This window comes from Sus scrofa, chromosome 14, assembly GCF_054392235.1.
Source record: "Sus scrofa isolate SSC_HxYL_T2T_F1_AM1 chromosome 14, Sscrofa_HxYL_maternal_Yorkshire_Landrace_v2.0, whole genome shotgun sequence".
In the NCBI taxonomy this organism is placed as follows: domain Eukaryota; kingdom Metazoa; phylum Chordata; class Mammalia; order Artiodactyla; family Suidae; genus Sus; species Sus scrofa.
Window position 1 is genome coordinate 133,456,634 of NC_139396.1, and position 17,683 is coordinate 133,474,316.

At 41.1% G+C, this 17,683-nt stretch overlaps 1 protein-coding gene and 1 pseudogene across 15 annotated transcripts in view; one reads left to right on the forward strand and one right to left on the reverse strand.

Annotated features, from left to right (window-relative positions):
• ENTPD7 (ectonucleoside triphosphate diphosphohydrolase 7) overlaps window positions 1–17,683 on the forward strand; it is a 50,114-nt gene that overhangs the window by 29,980 nt on the left and 2,451 nt on the right. For 3 of the 15 annotated variants that reach the window (XR_014826738.1, XR_014826740.1, XR_014826739.1), the window contains exons 9-13: window positions 4,995–5,161; window positions 7,548–7,872; window positions 10,584–10,673; window positions 11,612–11,773; window positions 13,640–14,988. Coding sequence is in view for 3 of the 15 variants with exons in the window: in XM_005671381.4 (XP_005671438.3) it covers window positions 4,995–5,161; window positions 7,548–7,872; window positions 10,584–10,669; window positions 11,612–11,773; window positions 13,640–13,871 (972 nt within the window). In the remaining 12 variants the exon portion in view is untranslated. Of the gene's footprint in view, window positions 1–4,994; window positions 5,162–7,547; window positions 8,548–8,930; window positions 9,235–9,654; window positions 10,674–11,611; window positions 11,774–13,639; window positions 14,989–17,279; window positions 17,386–17,683 lie in introns of those variants that run through there. The other 12 variants (XM_005671381.4, XM_005671382.4, XM_003359322.5 and 9 more) reach the window with 8 other exon arrangements.
• On the reverse strand, window positions 6,477–7,116 carry LOC102158194 (receptor-binding cancer antigen expressed on SiSo cells pseudogene; annotated as a pseudogene).

The following is a 17,683-nucleotide window of genomic DNA, read 5'->3' on the forward strand; positions in this document are numbered from 1 at the left end:
CTGTGTTTGGACTTAGACCAAGTGGCCTGGATCCAGATATTGGTTCAGATCCTCAACAGCTTGTGTTATGTTGGGTAGGTTACCTCTCAGTTGAGCCTCAGTTTCCTATGTGTTGAATGAGAATAATAGTAGTATCTACTTCATAAAATCAAGAGGGTGAAATAATATCAGGGTGTAAAGCGCTTTAGCAAGCTGCTCAGCGTGTAGTAAACATTTAATACGTTTTAGCAATTATATTACCTATCTGGAAGAGTTGCCTGAGGATTAAACATGACAATGTAATTCCTGGAGTAAAGAATTTTTTACATACTTGTTCATTAAATTATCCCCTTCCCTTTACTGATGATTTCATTGTTGTGCTTCTTCTATTCCAACCTGACTAGAATGTAAAGAATGTATTGTGAGGGAGAAGTTCCATCATACAGAGGAAAAAGAAAGAAAACATTTTTTAGCACCTATTATGTGCAAGAAATAAGATGTTACACTGCCCTCCAAAGCTTATAATCTATCAGTTGAGATAGCCTGTAATAACAGGCAGACTGTAACAGTGTTGTTGTAGTTTCATCTCAACCAGGATTTCTCATCACTGGTGCTACTGACATTTGGGGCTGAGTAAGCCTTTGTTGTGGAGGGCTGTCCTGTGCATCATATGATGTCCAGCAGCATCCTTGGTCTCTATCGGATGCCATAATGACCCACTTCCCCCAGACTTCCGGTTTTGACAATCAGAAGTGTCTTCCAAGTTTCAGAGGTTGCCAAATGCCTGTAGGGGTGCAAAATCACTTCTGTTTGAGAAGCTTGGGTTTAAACAGAAAGCTGCGGCAATGTGGGAACTGGCAGGGTCAACTGGCAGGGTCAACTCCATTCACAAAGGCTTGAATAGGATTCTTTATGCTGCCTTCATGGAAAGTAAGGTATTTACCTGGGCCTTGGATAATCACAGGGTTTTGCATAGTGGAGGTTGAAGGAGAGCCATCTGCAGGGAGGTAGCAGTATGCACAAAGGCACAGAAAAAGCAGTAGAGAGCCCAAAATGTGCAGGGAATGATGAATGGCCTGGTGCCATGTGTGGTTTTCAAATGTGGTAATAGGAAGATTGGGAAGATGAAATGAAATTAGATCATGAGGAGTCTTGGGTGCTGTACTGGAGTGTTTGGCTTTTTTATCTGTAGATAGTGGGGAGCCAGCAAAGGTTTTTGAGTAACGCAGTCATATAAGCCTCGGTTTCATCATCTATGAAATAATTAAACTCTGAAGGTCTTCCTCAGCTCTAACTTTTGTGACTATGTCAGTTGTGTGACTGGGTGCCAGTCTGTTTTTAACAAAATAATTTTGGTGTTAGGAAAAAGAACTGTAGTTCAGGGAATCTTGGGTGAGAAGTGATAAGAAGCTCAACTAGACAGTGTGAGTAGAAATGAAAGGAGGGGACAGATTCTAAGGGATATTTTGAAGTAAAAAACCAGTGTAAGGTGGTGATGTGGGTAGGGAGAGGATGGCCAGAGGTGCTAAGGGTCCAGCCTAGATAACTGGAAGGGCGAGGAACCCAGTCACTGAGAGAGAGAGATCCCAGGGGAAGGGGCAGGGCTGTTGCTAAGCACACCAGTATGGTTTGGGGAGAGTGTCTTTCTGGTCTCTGTCTCTGAAGTCCTATAACCAACCAGTTCAGTTTTGGGTATGTGGAGTTTTTGAGGTATCTGAGGAAAGAATGTGTCTAAATATCCAGCAGAACTGTTGGAAATGTGGGTTTGGCAGTCAGCAGGGAAGTCCGTGGTGGGATTGGAGATTTGGGAACTGAGTTGTGAGACTTTGTAGTCTATATTCTAAAGTATATAACCCACCAGTAAAATGAAGGCATGATTCTGATACTAGGAAATAGTGACAGGTAGCATTAAGCCTGAAAGTCCTAAACAAATGGCTTTTTGTGTGCATTCTTAGAAAGCGACACTGGTATAGAAAGTATATTTGCAGGTAACAAATGAGAGGTACACATAGCAATAGAATGGATATTTGTGCTTAGTGAAAAAAGGAAAGAAACAATGAGACATAACACAATAGCACTTTAAAAATTTTGTATAATCCTAAATGCCTAATTATTTTGTACAGTTCACAAAGTTGTGCAATCACCACTCTCAAATTCCAGAACATTGGAGTTGCTGTCCTGGCTCAGTGATTAACGAATCTGACTAGCAGCCATGAGGATGCAGGTTTGATCCCTGGCCTCATTCAGTGGGTTAAGGATCCAGTGTTGCTGTGAGCTGTGCTGTAGGTTGCAGGCAGGGCTTGGATCTCACGTTGCTATGACTGTGGTGTAGGCCGGCAGCTACAGCTCCTATTTGACCCCTAGCTTGGGAACTCCCAAGTGCCTTGGGTGCGGCCCTCAAAAGAAAAAAAAAAATTCCAGAACATTTCTTCACCTCAAAAAGAAATCCCATACTCATTAGCAGTTACTCACCACTCCCCTTCCCCAGCTCTGACCACCATTAACCTACTTTCTGTCTCCTGTGGAGTTGCCTCTTCTGGTATTTCATAAACATGGGACCATAAAATATGTGGCCTTTTGTGTCAGGCTTCTTTCATTTAGCACAATGTTTTCAAGGTTCATCCACGTTGTAACAAGTATCAGTACTTTATTCTCTTCATGGCTGATCACATTCCACTGTATGACCATGGAGCATTTTGTTTATTCATTCATCAGCCGATGGACATTTAAATTGTTTCCAGTTTTTAGCTATTACGCATAATGCTGCTATGAAAATTCACGTACCCTTTTTTGTGTAGTCGTTAAGTTTTCAGTTCTCTTCAGTATATACCAAGGAGTGAAATTGCTGGGCACAATAGCATTTTCATAAGTTAAAAATTAATACATTTAAAACAATCCCATTTTGAAACAATACATACAAACAAGCGTTATACATTAAGTACATTAGAATGGTTGCCTGTGGCAGGGAGCTGGAATGGAAGTGGGTATGAGGATAAAAGGAAGTAAATAAATAATACAAAAGTGGGACTCTGCCGTGATAATATGCCATGAACTGGGGAATGTGATTAATTCAACCTCTGTACCTGAAGTTAAAAAAAAAAAAAATAGAGGTACAATAAGTTTGAAATTTTCAGAGTTCCTGTCATGGCACATCAGAAATGAATCGGACTAGGAACCATGACGTTGCTGGTTTGATCCCTGGCCTCGCTCAGTGGGTTAAGGATCCAGCATTGCTATGGCTCTGGTATAGGCTGGCAGCTGTAGCTCCGATTAGACCCCTAGCCTGGGGACCTCCATATGCTGCGACTGTGGCCCTAAAAAGACAAAAAAGACCAAAAAAAAAAAAATTGAAATTTTCTAATCCCCAGATCTGTATAGAGAGCATTAGAGTTTCTTGAATAGTTTTAGGAAAAGCCATAGAATAGATCTCATGATGCTCTCTCAAATTCCTTAAATTTATTTTTGGCAAAGGATTTTTTTTTCCCCATTATGAGAATAGTACAATCCCATTTTAGAAAGTTGGAAAATCAGAAAAGTACATGTGAAAAAATGATATCATCTGTAATGAGTCTACTGTCTATTTAACTACAGAAAGTGTTTTAGTGTCTAATTTGTTATTTAGTCTCTGATGTGCTCCTTTTTATATAGTCTTGTTATTTTATGTGTTTGTTTAAAACAATGCTATGAATTACTTCATTTAGTATGAGAATCTCTAGTTCCATCCATGTTGCTGCAAATGGCATTAGTTTATCTTTTTTATGGCTGGGTAGTATTCTGTTGTGTGTATGTACCACATCTTCTTAATCCATTCATCTGTCGATGGACATTTAGGTTGTTGTCATGTCTTGGCTATTGTGAATGCGCTGTGACGAACATAGGGGTGCATGTATCTTTTTCAATGACAGTTTTGTCCAGATATATGCCCTGGAGTGGGATTGCTGGGTCATATGGTAGTTCTATATTTAGTTTTCGGAGGTACCTCCATACTGTTTCCCATAGTGGTTGTACCAATTTACATTCCCACCAACAGTGAAGGAGGGTCCCCTTTTCTCCACACCGTCTCCAGCATTTGTTATTTGTAGACTTATTAATGATGGCCATTCTGACTGGTGTGAGGTGGTACCTCACGGTAGTTTTGATTTGCATTTCTCTAATAATTAGTGATGTTGAGCATTTTTTCATGTGCCTGTTGGCCATCCGTACGTCTTCTTTGGAGGATTGTCCACTTAGGTCTTCTGCCCATTTTTCAATTAGACAAACACCATATGCTATCACTTATTTGTGGAATATAAAATATGGCACAGGTGTTCCTATCTACAAAACAGCAACAAATCACAGCCAAGGAGAGCATATTGTGGTTCCTGGGGGAGTCAAGGAGGGAGTGGGATGGACAGGAAGTTTGGGGTTTTGTTTTGGTGTTTTTTTTTTTTTTTTTGTCTTTTCTAGGGCTGTACCCACAGCATATGGAGGTTCCCAGGCTAGGGGTCTAATTGGAGCTGTAACCGCCAGCCTGTGCCGGAGCCACGGCAACTTGGGATCCTTGACCCACTGAGCGAGGCCTGGGATAGAACCCACAACCTTATGGTTCCTAGTTGGATTTGTTAACCACTGAGCTGTGACGGAAATTCTGAGTTTGGGGTTTTAGATTGTAAATTCTCATATTTGGAATGGATGGGCAAGGAGTCCCTATGGTACAACACAGGGAATTGTGTTGTAATTGGGTCACTTTGCTGTACAACAGAAATTGAAGAAACATTGTACATCAACTATACTTTAATAAATTTTTAAAAGAAGGATATGATCTCGAAATATTGAAGGGCAACCAATCAGTGATTTCTGGGGTACATGTTGCTTTTATAGTAAAAAAAAATAATAATAAAGTATTGCTATGAGGATGAAAGAATGCTATAAGACCTATTAATGAGTAGTTGCTGCAAATGAAACCTGCTGTATTAGCAATGTCATACCTTTCAAGAAATAACTGAAATTAAAATTCCCTTTCCATTGTATTACAGGAAGAAGCTGCAAAGATCTTGCTGGCTGAATTCAACCTGGGCTGCGATGTGCAACATACTGAACACGTGTACAGGGTTTACGTCACGACTTTTCTGGGTTTTGGGGGCAACTTTGCCCGACAGCGCTATGAAGACCTTGTGCTGAATGAGACTTTAAACAAAAACAGGTGGGTTTGACGTGGGATCTGTGATTCTGAAATAGAAAGTTGTCAGGCTACAGATATTAGGAAGAAATGGATCCTAGTAGGACAGATACATCCTTGCTTCGTCCTTCCTGACCACCCCTGCCAATGGGATGGCATCTTTTAGAGACCCTCTGTTAGTAGTCCCACTTTGATCTGCGTGTGACTTCCTCCTAGTCTTTGTTATCAGGACTCAAAAAAGTACAGTGGTGGGGAGTTCCCTGGTGGTCTAGTGGTTAAGACTCAGCACTTTCACCACTGTGGCCTGGGCTCAACCCCTGGTCTAGGAACTGAGATCCCACATCAAGCCGCTGCTTGCTGCAGCCAAAAAAAAAAAAAAAAAAAGTACAGTGACTTGTTGTGGTGACCTCTTGCTCTGCCACAGCATCAGAAGATCAGTGAGATGAAGTCACTAATATAAATTATGCCGTATAATGTGCTAGAAGTTCCTTCTACATGAAATCACTCAGGACAGTTTTGCTGAACTACAGAGGAGCTGCATCTTATGTGGCACTTAAGGTTCTATGGTGTACATAAAAGATTAAAAGCATGTGTAGTCAAAATTAACCTTTAAAATATTCTCATTAAGTCCAGAATAGCCATTTTTTTCCTCCAGCATTGGACAGATCGCTGATTCTTCCTTTGTGTACCAGATGAGGTATTTAGACTATAATGTACAAATAGTTGTGGGATTTTTTTTTAGTATTTTTAAATTATTTTTATCATTATGCACATTAAAGGAAAGCATAATAGGGAGTTCTCTTGTAGCGCCATGGGTTAAGGATCCAGTGTTGTCACTGCAGCGGCTCAGCTCACTGCTCTGGCACAGGTTCGATCCCTGGCTTGGGAACTTCCATACGCCACAGGCATAGCCAAATGAAATAAAATTAAATAGTAAAGTAAAATTAAAAAAAATGTTTTTTAAAAAAGGAAAGCATAATAGAGAGCAGTCCTTTTCCACCATAAAATTATTTACGCCATTTATTTAGCTGGAAACAATGGTTTGGAGAGGTACTGGTGTATCCCATTTGTAACAATTTCTCTACAGCAATCAGTTGTCTTATATTGGGAGCACGCTGAAGAAAATATTGTATTGTAAGTCATTTTGTCTTTCTAAGTCTCAGCTTCTAAGAGTTCAAGGTACTTTGGGAGAATCCTGTTATCCTAGATGATTGAAGAATGCATTAAAATCAAGCAGTATGTTTGCGTTCTGAAAATACTCCTAAATCCATAGGAATGTTGCTTGGGTTGTGGAGTTCAGTTTGCTCCTGCTAACACTGTGGCATCTGAAGAACAGTTACTATGGAAGTTTCATACTAATTTAGTTCTGGTCCTTCTTTATTAAACACTGTGCTTCCTTTTCCATTTTCTTCCTTTGTTGGTTTGCTGCTCTTTTATCTCTGTCTGCTGTTTTCTCTTGCCTTAGAACAGGCTGCATTATCTTCTCATTCGGTGGTATTTTCTTACCATGTGTCTTAAGTTACTAGTTCAGAAGACTGATTATTCATCTTGTGTAGTTACTAACCTATAGAGAAACCTTGGCTTCCTGGGATGTTAAAACTTAATGTCTCTCTCTTTTTAATAACAATTTTCTGAGTTTTCCTTATAGACAGTAACACATCCTTAAAATAGGATTTTTTTTTCACCTGTTTGAAAGCATTTTGTTGCGTCACCACGTTCCCATGTACACTCGTGGGTGCCTCTTCATCCCAGGAAGTCCACTCTTCAACATTTGTCTTAGGAGCTGATGAATAATTAACTGTAGTTGGCAAAGTTATTTGGCCTACACTTAATTTCCATCTTGGCTAAATCTGCATGTTAATCTCCTTAGAAATGAGAATACTTGCTAAACAAGTATACACTTTAAATAACCAGAGCTGTGTGATGGCTGTGGTGGGACTCAAAACCTGCCCCTCCCCTCCTGTCTCAGAGCCCGGCATGTGTCCCTGCACCCCTGACATGATCCCGTCCTCAGGAGACTCCTCAGCCCTTCCGCTTCACCTCCCCCCAGTTTTTTTAAACATTAGAACTGCGCTCAGCCTGGTGAGAGCTCTTCACTTTTTTAAGAGGCAGGTGGAAATGAAGACCGGAGGGAGAACAGCAGAGTCATATCTCCAGTTTCCCTATACACTGGGAAATGTCCTTGTTGACTGAAGGGTTGAACAAAATCACTGCCATATTTCTCTCTCTCTCTCTCTCTCTGCTTCAAAATTGCATTTGCATAATTTAAATGTTCATGTGATGCAACTGCATGGTAATACTCCATCCTTGTTTTTAGGGTGACATGCAGGAGAATAAGATACCTGTGAAGCATCTTAAAGTAGGCTGAGTACACTAGTGATGTATTTTGTTGTTTTTGTCATTATGGCAGGTTGCTGGGGCAGAAGACAGGTCTGAGTCCTGACAATCCGTTTCTGGATCCCTGCCTGCCTGTGGGACTCACAGATGTAGTGGAAAGGAATAGCCAGGTCCTGCATGTCCGAGGAAGAGGGGACTGGGTGGCTTGCAGGGCCATGCTGAACCCCCTGCTGGCTCGATCCAACACCAGCCAGGCCTCGCTGAATGGCATCTACCAGTCACCCATTGACTTCAATAACAGTGAATTCTACGGTTTCTCTGAGTTCTTTTACTGTACAGAGGATGTGTTGCGCATCGGTGGCCGCTACCATGGACCAACATTTGCCAAGGCTGCTCAGGTAAATTCGTAATAATGGAGATGACTCATGCTGCCAGTGGCCATTTATTGGATGCCTAACTTTGTACCAGACGTTGTGCAAAGGGCTTTGCATGATCTCACTGGATTCTTGGCAGGAGCCCTGTGAGCTCTCATTTTACAGATGAGGAGGTGTACTTAGAGAAGTTAGGGAACTTGCTGGGCTATACTGCCTTCTAATTAATTAAGCTTAGGTTTCCATGGGTGTCCTATCACCCAAGTCTGAAATTGTTGGGTCTAATCATTTTTTCCTCCAACTTTCCAGTAGTCTTAATGTTTGTGGCGAAAAGTGTCATCTCCAGATATCCAGGTGTAATGTGCTTTCGGAGATGATGTCACACAAGTGGGCAAATCCACTTTCGTTTTCTTAGCTTGAGCTACTAAAAGGCCAGAATGGTATAGAGTCACTTGGATTTTTAGAAAAAAATGTTGGAAAAAGCAATGATATTGGAAGTATTATTTAAATTTAAAATGCAGAAGTAACCGGAGTTCCCGTTGTGGCGCAGTGGTTAACGAATCCGACTAGGAACCATGAGGTTGCGGGTTCAGTCCCTGCCCTTGCTCAGTGGGTTAGCAATCTGGCGTTGCCGTGAGCTGTGGTGTAGGTTGCAGACGCGGCTCGGATCCCGCGTTGCTGTGGCTCTGGCGTAGGCTGGTGGCTACAGCTCCAATTCGACCCCTAGCCTGGGAACCGCTTGAGCGGCCCAAGAAATAGCAAAAAGACCAAAAAATAAATAAATAAATAAATGAATAAATAAATAAATAAAATGCAGAAGTAACCATTCACTTTTAGGCCTTAAACATCATATAGGCTTAAAGCATTAGTTATTTGGACAGGTAAAAGTTTAGCTAGCTTTCTATAGCTCCTGCTTTAATTTGGATTCATCTCTCTCTCTCTCTGTCTTTTTTTTTTTTTTTTTGAATTTTTTAAATTAGAGTATAGTTGATTTACAATGTTGTGCCAATTTCTCTGTACAGACGAGTCACTTAGGAGTTCCTGTTGTGGCTCAGTGGTTCACAAATCTGACTAGGAACCATGAGGTTGGGGGTTTGATCCCTGGCCTTGCTCAGTGGGTTAAGGATCCGGTGTTTCTGTGAGCTGTGGTGTAGGTTGCAGACATGGCTTGGACCCCACATTGCTGTGGCTGTGGTGTAGACTGGCAGCTACAGCTCCAATTAGACCCCTAGCCTGGGGACCTTCGCATGTTGCAGGTACGACCCTAAAAAGACAAAAGACAAAAAAAAAAAAAAAAAAGAATTTATCAGAAGAATCTGTCCTCTCATATTTTTTATTCTTTCCTTTCTTCTTTCTTATAATTCTCTAGGGCTCTCTTGGTATAAGGCTGCCACAGAAACAGCACCTGCAGTACATGTATTATCCTGTTCCCTAAAGTCAGTCCCTAAGAAATATTGAGGGAAACCTGGTTTGTATTTGCCCTTTCCTCTCCAGCCTCCAGGAATATCCTTATATTCCCTTTACTTTCCAGGGTCCTCCAACTATCCATGGTCTGAATCTCTCTCATTTTATTGATTGATTGATTGATTGATTGATTGTCTTTTTGCTATTTCTTGGACCACTCCTGCGGCATATGGAGGTTCCCAGGCTAGGGGTCAAATTGGAGCTGTAGCCACCAGCCTAAGCCAGAGCCACAGCAATGGGGGATCCAAGCCACGTCTGCCACCTACACCACAGCTCACGGCAACGCCGGATCGTTAACCCACTGAGCAAGGCCAGGGAGCGAACCCTCAACCTCATGGTTCCTAGTCGGATTCGTTAACCACTGCGCCACTACAGGAACTCCTGAATCTCCCTCATTTAAAAACTTCTTGAAATTCTTTTCCCTTAAACACAAAAGGGCTCAATTTATTACTTGCCCAAACTGTTAGTGGCTTAACAGTTGTCTTTCCCAAGTAAAAGATGATTTTGTTCCCTTTTTCTTTTCTTTTTCTTTTTACTTTGACTCAACTGTTATCTTTCCAGTGACACCTTCCCTAGCCATCCTACACAAAATTGCTGGCCTCCCCGATATTACCTGTTTCCTTTGCTTGCTTTATTTTTCCCATGAGCATTTATGTCATCTAACACACTCTATATAAGCATGTGTGTATGTATGTATATATAGTCGGTTATTATCTGTCCCCCACCACTAGAAGGGAGGACAGAACTTTTTGTCTGTTTTATTTACTGCTGGATCCCCCTGGCACCTAGAATAGCTCCTGGTACATAGTGGACATTCAAGAAATGTCAGTTTACTAAACAAACCAGAAAGAATTATAACATTCCTTTGGTGAGCGTTATAACACAGAGAGAGATTTTTGGCCACTCTGTTCCCTCTGCTTGACTGCTCATGGCAGTCCTTTGTAGGCTAGAATGATGTCCTCTTTGGCTTTTGATGTCGCTTGTCCCTCTCTGAAGCCTGAGAGGCACAGGAGTCCTGTCAGGCTGGCTTTGTACTGGGTATGGAGGTAACAGGACTAAAAAGGACTATTCCCAGGCCACTCGAGTCACCCAGTGGCCCGACTTCAGGGATTTGTCTTGCCCAGGACCAGGCACCGTGTTCAGTGAGTGAGTATGCCATTTCTCATTTCTTCTGTCATTTAGAAAGGAAATGGAACAACTTGTGACTGTGGGAGGTCGGGGTTGTAGAGTTTGCCTCCCATTTCACGTTCATCATTTCTCTGTGGTTGTTCCAGGATTACTGTGGCATGGCTTGGTCAGTACTCACTCAGAGATTCAAGAATGGCCTCTTTTCATCACATGCAGATGAGCATCGACTCAAGTAAGTAACGTGTTTTTCTCCCTTAGATGTGGCCTCAAATTGTCTGAACAATGAATGAGAGTGAGCGAGCACAGTACAGATTGGATTTTATGTTGAAGGAGAGTTTGGTTATTTCATATTTTGATTTTCTAAGTGATAGAGGCCAAAACAGTGAGCTCTCTTAGCAAAACCAAGGGAAGCTGGTGGTTAGCAAAAAGTTTTCTCCAAGTGGTTTGAAATCAAAAGCAGTGGTCTTAGAGTTCCCTGGTAACCTAGTGGTTAAGGATCCGGCACTGTCACTACTGTGGTGCAGGTTCAATCCCTGGCCCAGAATTTCCACATGCCATGGGCAAGACCAAAAAAGAAAAAAAAAAAAGCAGTGGTCTTTTTATTTTGAAGTTTTTATTAAAATATCAAACATGCAGAAAACTAGAAAACCCACAGATAACTGTCACCCAGCTTCAACAAATATCAGTATTTTGCCAGTTTGGTTCATCAGTCCTCCTATTTTGTAAATGCTTAGTTAAAAAAATTTTAAACATAGAAAATATAGAACAATATAATGAACTCATGAGTACCTGTCATCCAGCTTCTCTGCTAATAGCTATCAACTCCTGGCCTATCTTATTTCATGTTTTCCCACCCCACAATTTGGTTATTTTGAAGCAAATCCCAAACATCATATAATTACATTTATAGATGCTTCAGCATGATCTCTGAAGATAAGGACTAATTTTTTTAAAAAGGAAAAAGAAAAACACAGTCACAGTATCATTTGTTGCATTGTGTAAGTGTTCTTCACGTTTGTGATAAACGTTAAGATAAAGTAGGCTCAGATTTGGCTCCACCTAGAGGTGAGGAAGGTGAAGTGGCAAGAGACAGGTCTTCACATCCAGTGGGAGTATGCAGAAAGCATTAGAATTTTTTTTTCTTTAAAAATTGTAATTATCCTTTATTACACAGATATCAGTGTTTTAAGTCCGCTTGGATGTACCAAGTTCTTCATGAAGGATTCCACTTTCCCTATGACTACCCAAACTTGCAGACAGCCCAACTGGTCTATGACCGGGAGGTTCAGTGGACGCTGGGAGCCATTCTGTATAAAACACGCTTCTTACCACTCAGGTAAAGTAGACCAACCACGCTGGCATCGTGAGCTCAAAGGATGTTCGTTGGTGTCTCAGGACAGGTTTTTAAAGTGACCTCTTCCTCAAACAAACAAACAAAACCAAAAACAAACCCCAGACTTCCCTTATTACTTGCACATGAACTGTTCTCACTAACCATGATGAAACTGAGAGAAGGTTGAGAATTATTAGTCTGGAGTCTATACTTATTTGCAATTTTAGGAATTCAGTTTTATTTATTTATCTACAACAAATCAGCCTTTAGAATTGAGCTCTTACCAACCACTTCCAAGATACTGTTAAGTTACTCTGGAAAACATCTGAGTAGAAAACTAGGGGTAGTTTGTCTTATAGAGCCCCTTTCCTAATGGGTAGAGTCACTCTAGAGATCATGCCATTGACTTGGAAGGCTTTTTGGTGAGTTAGAATTAGAACAAAGGACATGAGTTCCCACTGTGGTACAATGGCATCAGCGGTGTCTCTGGATCACTGGGGTTTGATCCTCAGCCCTGCACAGTGGGTTAAGGATCTGGCATTGCAACAGCTGCAGTGTAGGTCGCAATTGCCACTTGGATCTGTTTCCTGGCTGAGGAACTCCATATGCCTCGGGGTGGTTAAAAAGAAAAAAAAAAAAGAATAAAGGACATGAGATGCATTTAGGGGGGATATTTTCATCAAGTTATGGTAGCCTGATGTCTTGCTCTTATGTGCTCTAAGATATTTGGGGTAATTTTTAGGTATTCTCTCCTCTGCACTATTTTGGATAAACTAAGATGAATTCTTAATCTTTAGTACATTTCTCTAAACTCATTATTGTCAGGATTCCGGTTATGGCTCAGCGGGTTAAGAACCCAACGTAGCCTCTGTGAGGATGTGGGTTCGATCCCTGGCCTTGCTCAGTAGGTTAAGGATCCAGCGTTGCCACCAGCTGCAGCGTAGGTCGCAGTTGCAGCTCAGATCCAGTGTTGCTGTGCTGTAAGCCGGCAGCTGCAGCTTTGACTCTACCCCTGGCCCAGGAACTTCCATATGCTGCAGGTGTGGCCGTAAAAAGAGAAAAAATAATAAAACAATAAAATAAACTCATTACTGTCAGAAGGCAGGCAGATGAGAGAAGTGGGGAACTGGAGAGGATGTGCCCCCAAACAAAGGACGGATTACTGCTGTACAGAAGTGCTGTCCCAGCATCTGCCAACTTCTATGTGTCAAGAGGAGTCGGAAATCCGTATCTTATACACAGTCTTTCAGTTTGGAGATTCACATTTTTAAACAGCACTGCACGTCAAACAAAATGAAAATGGTTCTGATTACCTGGACCACTAGAGAAGGGTGTCATTCTAGACAGGCAGCCCACTGTACTCTGGTTTACATATCTCTATTTTGACTTCAGATTACAGTACAATTGATTAGCGGGCAGCTTTCAATAGATATATCCTAAATCCTCAGGAAGCACAGCAACGTCTTTTTTAAGATTGAGAGGTACTGATTTCTTGACTGGACGCAGGGGCCACCCTGTTCTCATTAGTACCATACTTCTGGACTGTGTAGGCCAGTCTGTGAAAACTAATGTTTCAGATGACCAGTCTTGTCTTACTGTCCATTTTTTAGCTTCTAATTTTGTCCCCAGATTCTGGGGGATGTAGGCCTGTGAGGCTTCCTCTGTGGACTCTGGAAAGGGAGGTACAGCAGGAACCGCACATACCAGCTCTGGGCCTGGGGCCATGCTCCAGCTTCGCTTGCTCTGGAGAGCTGGTGTTAGAGTATGTTTGCATAGATAGAATAGGATAAAACCACTCTCCCTTTGAAGTCAGCATACTTATTTCTCTCTGAAAGTTAACAATTCTTTCAACCTTCAACCTCTTCCTAGGGATCTACGACAGGAAGGCGTCCGGCAGGTCCATGGTACCTGGTTCCGTCTCTCTTTTGTCTACAACCACTATCTCTTCTTCGCCTGTATCCTGGTGGTGCTGCTGGCCATCATCCTGTACCTGCTGCGGCTACGCCGAATTCACCACCGACAAACTCGAGCCTCAGCCCCGCTGAACTTACTGTGGATCGAGGAGGTGGTGCCCATGATTGGGGCAGAGGTGGGGCCCTGAGGCCAGACAAGCTCTGGGGAAGCTCCAGTACCCCAGAGTTGCCATTGAATTCCGCCACTTTCTGGTATCAGCCTCAGGTGCCGTGTTGCCTGACTTTGTGGATATTCGGCTTTGGAATTTGAACTTTAATATCTAATTCCTTCTCAATATCCAGGTCCTCTTCTCTGAGAGAAGCTGTAATTTAGTCCATGAAGAACTAAATGAGAGATTGGTGCTAACCAAGGGGACCAAATTTAGTCCAAAGGAAGCATGCTTCTGCTCTTTTTTCTGAGAGGTCTGGGGTGCTCCTGGGGTCCAGACTTTTCTGTCCTTGCTAAAGCATGAAGATTGGCGTTGGGCACACTGGAAGCCTGGTTGAAACCAAACTTGGAGCATCTGATACAAAGTCGAAGACATTCTAGCACGTGCAGTAGCCCCTTCTTTCTCTGTAACAGAGATATCATTTATGTGGAGATCCACAGCCTTTAGTAGGGATCCAAGATCTTTGCAGATCAGTGGAACAGATATGAATTTCCAGGCAACCAAGTAATACAACCTCTCTGCTTACTCGACAAAGAAGCCATGATGAGTGTGGTCCAAGATCCCTGACATACTGTTGTTGTTAGTTTGTGATTTTAAAAGGTTAGAACCCTTTCTAAATGAATGGTCCATTGAAGATGTAACAATATGTTATCTGACGCCTGGTATAACCAGGACAGAAAAATTTTCCATGTCTATGTGCCTCACCGGCGCTTTGGGCATTAATTCTTTTTGAGCCATAAGTGTGCTTGTAGGGATGGAGAAACTGTGATGGGGACTGGGAGGCCTGAATTTGTCTGGTTTTAGGTCACTGTCCTCTAGCCCTGTTTTTATGAGTCCTTAGATGGGAAGATTCAAAAAGAGTTCCTTTATTTCACTGCTGAGATCAGTACGTATTTTGGGAAGGGATCTATCTCTGGGTTGTTTTTAAAGAAGGAAAGGACAATATCAGGAGAGTGGGCAAAGGCAATAAAATCCAAGCTCTTATTTATTAATGTTTTTTCCTGAGAAATAGAAGTTTCCTCAATTTTACTCTGGAATGTTTGAAAAGAAGCAAATCCCAAACTTTGGAATAAACAGATAAATCTGTTAATGATCACCTGGAAACTTTCAGCATATTTCTTAGATTTCTCAGTCACAAACAGCATTTCCATTAGTGGGGAGAGAGGAAAAGGCATGGTAATTACATTTTTATCTGCTACCCTTCAGGCTTTGCTTCTCCTCTGTATTTAGCCTTTAAATTGCACAAGGATTTCTTTTTCATCAACTGCCATCTTCCCTCATGGAACCTTCTTTATACTTTTATCTTTTCCTCTAGGTGGCCTTGAATGACCTTCCCAAGAATATGCTCCCAGAGAATTTTCTTTTTTTGTCAGCTTTGAGGTTTAGGGTTAAGTAGGGAAAAGTTCCTTGACTTTAAAGAGAAAGGAAAGTGGAATTCTTAAAAAATAAATTCTACACTGGGAGCAGAAAGGAATTAAATGCTTCCTAAAACAGAGAAAAATAAATCAAGATCTTCCTAGAAATAAATTGGGATGAAACTAAGTATACTGGCTTTCGTTGGTAGGTGAAAAGAGGATGAGTCTTGAATTGTTTTCAAATTAGATAAAAATGTATCTAGCAAAGTGTCTTAGTTTCCTTTGGAAGTATTTTTTACTTTTTATTAGGGCTTATGCCACAGCAATTTCCTTTAATTTTTAAGATTTCTAAATTCCCTTGATTTTGACTTCTTATCTTTGTAGTTAAACTGTGAGTGAGCTCCTGCCTTTGAATGCTGCACATAAAGTTCTATGTTTTTGCTGGCCCTTGCCTACTCAGGTAGCTCTCTTCCCCTCACCTTGGTTTCTAAACATTGTTTTTGGTTTTCTTGTGATATCTAGTCAGTGATCTAGTTAAAAGCTACCTAGTTGGCCAACAGTGACCACATTTGTGTGCTCAGAATGAAGTTGAAGCATGGAGGTGATGGTGACTAGTCCAGTCGGAAAGCATTTATTAATAAAGTTATTCTTCATTCTGCTTATGATAATAGTAACTACCTGTAGCAAAGCACTTAGAGTGTACCAGATATTCCATTAAGAATTGGATCTGGTGTTGCTGTGGCTGTGGTGTAGGCTGGCTGCTGCAGCTCCAATTCAACCCCCTAGCCTGGGAACTTCCATATGCTGCAGGTGTGGCCTTAAAAAAAAAAAAAAATGGTATAGTAAAGAATTTTATGTATGTTATTTAATCATCATGACCACCTTTCAGATTGATATTACTTTGTTCTTTTTATAGTTGAGAAACTCAGGATACCTGTTTATCTTTTTTCCATATAAATGTATTTCTTATTTATTTTAACTAGTCTTTGAATTTTAGTGTGTTATATCCTGTTTATTATTTTAATATCATAGGATCTAGGCTTGTTTTTATTCCCATGAGTAGATGGCTCAGAGTTCATGGTATAAAAACAAGGACACATTTGCATTGTACCACTCAGAAAAACTGAGTATCTGCTCCTTGGTACTGTGCTTCTTCCATTGCTCCCAATTAAAAACTTTCAATGAAATCTCAGTAGCTAGAAACAGAAACCATTAAAACCTTGCTGAGGAGCAATTATATATATTGCCTTCTTATAATGAAATACTCCTACTTAGAGAATCAGACAGTCCATCTTACATTTAACCCCCTTTTAGCCCTCTATTTTTAAAGATGTCTTTTTCATTTCCATTTCTGCATTTTGTGTGGTTCCCCTGTGAAAATAATGATGGTTTCATAAAATTTACATTCCACTGGTTCCTTTGAATCTTATCAAGCAGTTTTCTTTATAACAGCAGCAGTGACCCTGAACTGTTCTAGTGCTTTTATTACTGGGATATGTCACAAATGTCAAAATTGAGTCAGTGGCTTATAGGAGTGAGGCTTTATTATTCTTTGCACTGGCACCATCTATCACTTTTCTCTGAATTCTTGTCATGAGAACATAATGAAAATATGTATAATACCCAATTATATGGCATTACATTCACTTAAGTTGCCGCTAGCTCTAAGCCAAACTATACCATCTTTCTCTCTGTACCTTTAGCTCTTTGATTTTCCTTGTTCTAGGGAATTTTAATCAGTTTCCACCAACCTTGTATTTATTCTCCTAATGTTACTCAAAGTACTCTGCCTCTGCCCTCCTCAGCGTAAGAAATTTATTTAACTTCAAAGGCCTTAGGCAGTGATTATTAAAATGCTGTTGATTTGAGTCTGCCATGCACTTGCTAAGCTAGTCACTAGTTAGGCATTAACATTTGTTATCACCTCCATATTTACATATTTGAGATACAATAACTGGCTTGTTGGTATTACCTAAATAGATGCTCCCACCCCACCTCTATTCTTACAGTTTTGTGTTTTGCTTTTCGTCAGTGAAAGACAAGTGGGTGGTATGATTTAGGGCAAGGAACACTGGGCTTCCGAACAGTAGACTGGATTCTAGCCCTGGCTCTGTCATTAATTAACTCTGATACCCCAGGTAAGTCACGTGCTCTCTCTGGTTCATTCGTCATCTGTAAACAAGGTGGCTAGACAAGATGATCTGAGAACAGTTGGCTTAAGGAACTAAAGGCAGGAAAGGTAGAGAAGTGACAAGTAGTTTCAGGAAGAGGATTGTGGCCCTTGGGTTTAGAAGACCAGGCTACCCAGAAGAGCCTGTGATCATCTTTACTTTATCCATAGCCCCTGGCATTAAGGTTGATGGGAATGGAGTTTCCAGTAGCAATCAGTACTCATCAGTTTCAGAAAACAAGATGTTTAAAGCTGAGATTTTAGAG